The sequence below is a fragment of the Dipodomys ordii genome, unplaced genomic scaffold (genome assembly GCF_000151885.1).
Source record: "Dipodomys ordii isolate 6190 unplaced genomic scaffold, Dord_2.0 Scaffold14, whole genome shotgun sequence".
Lineage (NCBI taxonomy): Eukaryota > Metazoa > Chordata > Mammalia > Rodentia > Heteromyidae > Dipodomys > Dipodomys ordii.
Genome location: NW_012267230.1, coordinates 13,622,995 through 13,631,438, shown reverse-complemented (window position 1 = coordinate 13,631,438; position 8,444 = coordinate 13,622,995). Strand labels below are relative to the sequence as shown.

General features: G+C 46.9%; 1 protein-coding gene across 1 annotated transcript in view; it reads left to right on the top strand.

Moving 5' to 3' along the window:
• Positions 1–8,024, top strand: part of Hmox2 (heme oxygenase 2) — an 18,856-nt gene extending 10,832 nt beyond the window's left edge. Inside the window, exons 2-6 of the mRNA XM_013011765.1 lie at positions 3,493–3,613; positions 5,630–5,747; positions 6,334–6,825; positions 7,529–7,655; positions 7,742–8,024. Coding sequence (XP_012867219.1) covers positions 3,528–3,613; positions 5,630–5,747; positions 6,334–6,825; positions 7,529–7,655; positions 7,742–7,869 — 951 coding nt within the window. The 5' untranslated portion in view covers positions 3,493–3,527 and the 3' untranslated portion in view covers positions 7,870–8,024. The remainder of the gene's footprint in view (positions 1–3,492; positions 3,614–5,629; positions 5,748–6,333; positions 6,826–7,528; positions 7,656–7,741) is intronic.
• The last annotated feature ends 420 nt before the right edge of the window (positions 8,025–8,444 follow it).

Below are 8,444 nucleotides of genomic sequence, written 5' to 3'. Positions count from 1 at the left end.
TGTGTGTGTGTGTGTGTGTGTGTGTGTCCGTCCCTAATTTATTATATTTTTTATTGTGTGTATGGTTAATATTTTTATTGCTTGTGTGTGGATAAGAGTCTCACGGACTTTTCTACCATGGATGGCTTTGAACCATAATCCTCACATCTCAGCCTTCTGAGTAGCTAGTATGAGCTACTGGCGGCCAGCTGGAAGCTAATCTTAACAGGAGGTTTCTATGAGCATATTGTCTATCTGTGCACTTCTGTTTCCAAGGTAGCATATGTTTTCAGAAGTACAAAGATAGGATTACTTAGACTTTAAAGTACTCAGATACTTTTAGATTCTTGAAATCTATTTTTCTGTCTCTAGTTACTATGGTAGTGGGTGCTATAGAGATGTGCAGATGCTATTGTGACCTTCTTTTGTGTCTAGGTGTCTGGGAATCCTTGTAACTTTTTTGTCCACCAAGACCTGGCAGTCTGGCTAATTTTCTGCAGGCACTGAGTAGTGGCTTGTGCCATCTTCCCTTCTGGGAACAACCTTGGGTTGCCCTGTTAGTTAACAAAAGTAGGAACAATCTCAGGTTGCCCTGTGATCTAAATGTGTCAAGGTGAGTGTTGGAAGCCAGGAAATAGCAACTTTGAATCTTTTTGACAATACTGGAGTTTGAACTTGACATTGTTGAACTTGACTGGCACTCTACCACTTAAGCCACATCTCCAGACCTGCTTTTTTGCTGGTTATTTTGGAGATGGAGACTAGTGAACTTGTTTTTGCCCTGGCTGGCTTCAAATCACAATCTTTCAGATATCAATCTACTGAGTAGTTAGGATTTATAGGCATGAGCCACAAATTTATGGCTTTTTTCTTTCTTTTGGTGTCAGCACTGTCTTGAACTTACGGCCTCTTCCTTTTGCTTAGCTTTTTCATTGAAGACTGAGACTGTACCACTTGAACCATATAAGTCAAATCTGAAGAAAGCTAAAACCACATTTTTTACCAGAAACCTGGTATTATGATGTACAACACAGACCCTTCATTTAGCTGGCATCTTGCCATTGCCAATGTGCTGTCTGTGCTGCATCAGTCCTTTATGAAACATCTCTTCACTTGCATTCTTTCCCACTTGATGACTGTGTGCCTGTGTACTTTTCTGGACTGTTCTGTGGACCATGAATTTCATCAGCTTTTTTTTTTTTCTTTCCAGTTGTAGGGCTTGAACTCAGGGCCTGGGCACTGTCTCTGAGCTTTTGTGCTCAAGGCTAATGCTCTACCACTTTGAGCCACAGTGCTACTTCTCGTTTTATGGTGATTAATTGGAGATTAGAGTCTCGTGGACATTCTTGCTTAGGCTGGCTTTGAACCGTGATCCTCAGATCTCAGACTCCTGAGTAGCTAGAATGACAGGAATGAAGCCAGAAGTGCCCAGGATTTCATCAGCTTTATGCAGAAGAGAGTGCGTTTGAGTCAAGAAAGTCCATTTATTATTTTGCTGTTTATTTTTTTAGTGTTCTTAGACATCACTATCCCCCAGTACAAGAGCTATGGATGTAGCTCACTGGCAGAGCACTTGTCTAACATGTGTGAAGTTCTGGGTTCAACACACACCAGTACAATCAGTGACACATATTGAGTGCTTGCCATAGCAGACATTGTGCTGTCCTGTCCTCATTTAATTTTTATAATTGATCCCACTGACCCTATGAACACACCATTTCCTATAATGTCCCAAAAGATAACAAAAAGAATGTAGCTAGACGCTTAGAGGAAACTTGAGGAAGATATATATGTACCAATACATTAGTAAGTGGGATAAGACAGGTGGTTTTTGTTTGTTTGTTGTCGTTCTTGGGGCTTGAACTCTGAGCATGGGTGCTGTACCTGAGCTCTTCAGCTCAAGCCTAGCACTCTACCACTTGAGCCACAGCTCCATTTCCGATTTTCTGGTGGTAATTGGAAGTCTCACGGACTTTCTTGCCTGGGCTGGCTTTGAACCATGATCCTCAAATCACCGGTGCTCAGCATTTTTTTTTTTTACATTGCTGGGGATCAAACACAGATCTTCAAGCATGCTAGGCAAGTGACCTACCATTAAGCTTTATCCCTAGCCCATTAAGGGCTGGATTTGTAAGAGGGGGTGGGGGAGAGTGTGACCAAACGCACGTGCGCTGGAGTTTGAACCTCAGGCCTCAAGCTCATTGCTGGCACTCTTACTAATTGAACCTCACCTCTAGTTCTAATTCAGACTGGCTTCAAACCACAATCCTTGGATCTCACCCCTCTGAGTAGCTAGGAGCTACTGGTGCCTAGCTACTTAAACTTCTTGGGCTTCCTTGATAACTAGATACAGCTTATAGAAAATAGTAAAATACTGATTGAGGTAGAAAAGTAAGATTCCTTCTTTCTTTGGTCTAATGCATTCTGACGTGGAATGTTGGTACTGATGTCTTTGTAACTTTATTGGTTATTGCTGTTGAGCTGGAAAGTTTTCCAATTGGGCTGCCCCTTATACTGCCAATTGGAAGCCTCCAGAGATAGAGGATGAGCTTGTCATGTGGGACTGTATTTCCCAGCCTGACGAAGGCTCAGCCCTTGAAGCAGGCGATGGGAATTGGTTGGCCAATTTATTATCTCCTTCAACTGAGTATTGAGTAGACTGGGGCCAGTTAGTGTGTTGATGACTCATGTAGCTGACACAGGATTGTTGGGTGCTTTGTGAGCTACTCTGCTCTACAGGGAGCTGCTGGGTATAGTTTGGTTAATTCCAGTCAACACCTTGTTCCTGTCATTCTTTCTGCATGAAGCCATCTAGCCCAAACACATGAACAGGAACCCCACTCTCAAGTACAGTTGTGGTAACATGGAAGCATTGGGTTGCTTATCAAGCTGGGAACTACTGCAGTGTTTTTCTTTTTTTGCTTGTTTTTAAATGTATTTTCTGGTAACTTTTAATTTTGACAGTTGCAAACACAGAAACACTTTAACAATAATAAAAAGAACTCTTGGTATATATGTGTATGTTTAAGGGGCGGGGGCGGGATACTGGGTTTGGAACTCAAGAGTCTGGAAGCTTTTTCCCTCAAGGCTAGTGTTTTGCTACTTGAGCCATACCTACACTTCTGGCTTTTTACTGGTTAACTGGAGATAAAAGTTTCATAGGCTTTCCTGTCTGGGCCGGCTTTGAACTTTGGTCTTCAGATCTCAGCCTCTTGGGTAGCTAGGATTATAGGCAGCCACACTCTGCTGCACATAGATTGCATGTCTACACACATACCCTTCTGGTTGACTGACAGTAGGATGTCCCTTCTGAATGCCCTCAGTACATACGTGCTGAGAACAGGTCTATATATAAATATATCTATATTGTGATATGTGTAGTAATGGCAACAACTCTGAGGTACAGGGGTATATTACTGCCTTGGTTATGGCTTAGAGAAGGGTAGAGCAGATAGGCATTTAGCCAAGTGAGTGACAATGATGCTGAAGGACTGGCTTGATCTGTCTCTACAGGACCAGAGTGAGGCAGCAAGAATCACTCAGCAACAATGTCAGCAGAAGTGGAACCCTCCGAGGGGGTGGACGAGTCAGAGAAAAAGAACTCTGTGGCCTCAGACAAGGAAAACCATGCCAGGTGAGCAGTGGAGGCTGGCTGCATCTGGTCAGGAGGGCACACTGCCTGCCTTGCCCAACACACTTGATTTCCTCTGTTGGTGCCCCTGGGAAGTAGTAAGGTATCCTAAGCAGTGGTCCCCTCATGTCTCATTGTTCTTCAGGGCTCATGTCCAACCCTGACTGCTCAGTATCTCTCATTTCCTCTATTCTGTTGCCCAAGGAGGCAGGCTGGGAGTGCTAAGTTGTGGCTTTAATGGTATTCCTGTCCTTTTTTTTTTTTTTTTTTACAACCTCAGCATTTTTCATCTCAGCTGAGAAGTGGGTAATCAGAGGTAGAGCCTGACTACTTTCTCTTAAAATGTGGAATGTGAATTCTAGAGCAGTCTTTTTTCCCCCCTGTAGCCTCAAGTTACAGAGAGTTTGTAGTCTCTCATTAGAAACCTGTTATTGGTTAAGTTCCATTTTGGGGGGGGGTCTGGTCGTGGGGATTGAACTCTGGGCTTGGGCGCTGTCCCTCAGCTTTTCAGCTCAAGGCTAGTGCTCTACCACTTGAGCCACACTCGCCACTTCAGGCTTTTTTCTTTTTGTTTATGTGGTGCTAAGGAATCGAACGCAGGGCCTCGTGCATGCAAGGCAAGCGCTCTACCACTGAGCCACCTTCCCAGCCCGATAATTTCCATTTTTATACCTTGAAATGACTGCTAATAAATGGATTCTTGGCATGTGGGTGATGCAAGCTAATCCAGAGGCTGGACCACGAACAGGCCATGTTTTTCTCTAAGCTGTTGTGGGTGCTCATGACCCTCAACCCAAATGCTATCATTGTATTCATCCAAGAGTACAGCTTTAACACAAACCCAACGTGCTGGTCCCTACCTTTCAGTTATCTCATCTTCGCATACATGGGCCAAGCTACATATAGTCCTGAGAGATTGGACTCAGGGCTGCCTTGGGAGATGTGCTACCGCAGGTCTTCACAGCAGCATGGATCCTGAGAGAGTCACATTTCTTTCTTTCTTTTTCTTTTCTTTTTTGTCAGTTGTGGGGCATGAACTCTGACTTGGGCGCTTTTCCTGTGCTCTTCAGCTCAAGGCGAGCGCTCTACTGTTTGAGCCACAGCGCCACTTCTGGTTTTCTAGTGGTTTATTGGAGATAAGAGTCTCACAGACTTTCCTGCCCGGGCTGGCTTTGAACCGTGATCTTGAGATCTCAGCCTCCTAAGTAGCTAGGATTACAGGTGTGAGCCACCAGTGCCCGGCTGAGAGTCACATTTCTAAAAAGCAGATTTCTGGAGAAACTAGCTAACACTGTTGAAATTAGAATGGTGTTTCTCTGGCCACTAAATGGTCACAGAAGGGCTGGGAAGTTGGCTCAGTGGTAGAGCGCTTGCCTTGCATGCCTGAGGCCCTCAGCACCACATAAGCAAAAAGAAAAAAGCCGGAAGTGGTGCTGTGGCTCAAGTGGTAGAGTGCTAGCCTTGAGCTGAAGAGCTGAGGGACAGCACTCAGGCCCAGAGTTCAGGCCCCACGACTGGACCCAAAATAAATAAATAAATAAATGGTCACAGAAGCAAAGTGTCAATCATTTGGATGGTTTCTAGCAATGAAGGCACAAGACATGAGGAAGCCATAGTCATCCTCATGTCCTGTACGCTTTTGCTCAAGGCTAGCACTCAACCACTTGAGCCACAATTCTACTTCCAGCTTTTTGAGTGGTTAATTGGAGATAAGTGTCTCACAGACTTTCCTGCTTGGGCTGGCTTTAAACCTCCAGATCTCAGCCTCCTGAGGAGCAAGGATTACAGACATGAGCCACTGGTACCTGGCCCCCTCAGTCTTTGCAGAAGATTGTTATGTCTGTTTGCCCTGTGCTCCCTGACAAGCTCCCCGTGCTTAGTTATTGTGCTGGAATGAAGTGTCTGAGAAGCTCCTTCCTCCAGGTTAGCAACTGGTCACCATGGGATCTGTATTTTGTCCTGTGGACCTTTTTGGGAAGGGCTAACTCTTACACACATACATAAACCCCATCTCTGCAGAGTGGCTGACCTTTCTGAGCTCCTGAAGGAAGGGACCAAAGAAGCACATGACCGGGCAGAAAATACCCAATTTGTCAAGGACTTCTTGAAAGGCAACATTCAAAAGGAACTGTTCAAGGTTTGTGCTTCTCAATCAGATGAGGTTGGATGTCAAATTTTCATTTGGGTTTGGGGTAGGAGGTGGGAGGTTAATTAGTCCTCCAGGTGGTCTTCACACCCCTCTTGAGGCACAAGCCGGGCCTTTCTCCACACGCATTCATTCTTGGTGTTAAGCTGTGGCTGTCCTGACTTTATGGATAGCATAGTATAAAGGAAGAAAAATATCTGTGTTTCAAAGATCAGTAAAGGTGGCTCAGTGGTAGAGTGCTTGCCTTGCATGCCTGAGGCCCTGGGTTCGATTCCTCAGCACCACATAAGCAAAAAAGAAAAAACCCAAAGTGGCGCTGTGGCTCAAGTGGTAGAGCCCTAGCCTTGAGCTGAAGAGCTGAGGGACAGCGCCCAGGCCCAGAGTTTAGGCCCCATAACCGGACCTAAAAAAAAAAAAAATCCCATTCTCAAAGATCAGTAAATAAAAATGGGTCATAGGGTGGGTTTTGGGGATATGGAAGAGTTTTAGTTCTTGTTTCCAGTTGCTCCAACATGTAGGTTTGGACCTGCTGGTCTGGCCTACAGCCCCTTTCCAGTCTTCCATCATCCCCCCACAGCTTGCCACCACTGCACTTTACTTCACATACTCTGCCCTTGAGGAAGAAATGGACCGAAACAAGGACCACCCAGCCTTCACACCCCTGTATTTCCCCACGGAGCTGCACCGGAAGCAGGCACTGATCAAGGACATGGAGTATTTTTTTGGTGAAAACTGGGAAGAGCAGGTGAAGTGCTCCGAGGCTGCCCAGAAGTATGTGGAGCGGATCCACTACATAGGGCAGAATGAGCCGGAGCTGCTGGTGGCCCATGCCTATACCCGTTACATGGGAGACCTCTCAGGAGGCCAAGTGCTGAAGAAGGTAGCCCAGCGGGCACTGAAACTTCCCAGCACTGGGGAAGGAACCCAATTCTACCTGTTTGAGAATGTGGACAATGCCCAGCAGTTCAAGCAGTTTTATCGGGCCAGGATGAATGCCCTGGATCTGAACCTGAAGACCAAAGAGAAGATCGTGGAGGAGGCCAACAGGGCCTTTGAGTATAACATGCAGGTACTTACAATGGGGCACTGACCATGGGGCCAGCTTTTCCTGCAGAAGCCTGAGATTCAGAGGGACCTTTGACAGTGGGCACAAATCCAGAGCTTCCTAGGAGAGCACCAGGAGCATGAGGACAGATATAGCTGCAGCATGGTCTGGAGGAAGGTGAAGGAACCAAACTGGCCTCCAAAAGGTGTGCCTGGTGGTCGGCTCCCAGCACAAAGGCCTGGCTTGACAGGGTTGGTGTTGGGGAGGATGTGGGCCAGCATACACGGGTCAGAGAGAGTAGAGCTGTTTTTTCCTCTCAGCACAAGATGCTGGGATTGAGAAGTGGAAAAACTTCCTTTTTAGTGAGTATTAGCATGAAAAGTCTTGCTTGGTAAACTGAATAAGGCCAGAATTCACCAAGAAAAATAGATTGTTTATAAGAAGCCTTTACTTGAGGCCAACCACTCAGAGGTTGTTTCTGTACCCAGAGCCTAAGGTCAACAGCAGTTTCAGGGAGAGTGGCCACAGGTACTTGATGGAGTAAGGTGCCAGCAGCACAGACAAACCATGCCTCCCAGGATCACCTGCTAGATTCATGCAGCTAGTGTGCTGTACCTTGGACCTGCTTCAGAGCTCCCTCTGTGTTGGTAGTAGGGCAGCAAGGGAGTTTTCCAGAAGCAGAGTCTGTACATGATATAGGGATGGCTCCTTGATTTCTGCTTCTCAGATATTCAATGAACTGGATCAGGCTGGCAGCATGCTGGCCAGAGAGACCCTGCAGGATGGGCTCCCGATGCATGACGGGAAGGGAGACGTGCGCAAATGCCCCTTCTACGCTGCTCAACAAGACAAAGGTAGGTTGTAGGTCCCAAGCTCCCCTCCTGGGGTGGGCATGTGAATGGCCCCACTGAAGCCATGTCTCCTGTTGTGCCACATACAGGTGCCCTGGAGGGCAGCAGCTGCCCCTTCCGGACAGCCATAGCTGTGCTGAGGAAGCCCAGCCTCCAGTTCATTTTGGCTGCCTGTGTGGCCCTGGCTGCTGGACTCTTGGCCTGGTACTACATGTGAAGGACCTGTCCTGTCATGCTGGCATCCTCTTCCCAAGAGACCACTGTCCCAACCCCCCCAATCTCCACCCGACTAAATTACCACCTCAGGTGACTTTTCTAAATGCTGGGTTTGAGAAAACAAGCAAACAATAAAAGCCAGACACTAGAGCCTTTCCTGACAGTGTCCTCTCTGTGGGCCAGGTGTGTACTAATTGCAGGTTATCACCCCATAGCAGCTCACAGAAGTGCAACGTGGCAGGGTGGACCCAGGCTTCTGATCCAGCTCTTTCTAGGGCTTCTACACCTCTTGAACCTCCAGCTTGACAGGTTTTGGACGTTATTGCCTTGTGGCCAGTACTCTGGCTCTTTGGGAGGAAGGAGGTCGTGCAGATGCTGCTGTTCAATGTCTGGTCTCTCGTGGGAGGGCAGGCTGAGGCGGAAGAAGCCAGGTTCCCCGGCTTCCTGGTTTCCTCTGCCCCCAGAGACCCTAGTGGTATATCCCTTTCCACCAGGACTCCCTGAGGTCAGTGAGCTTGGGCTATCCCCTCTTCTTATCTGTGTAAACATTATAACACTAAATAAAGTGGTCTAGGC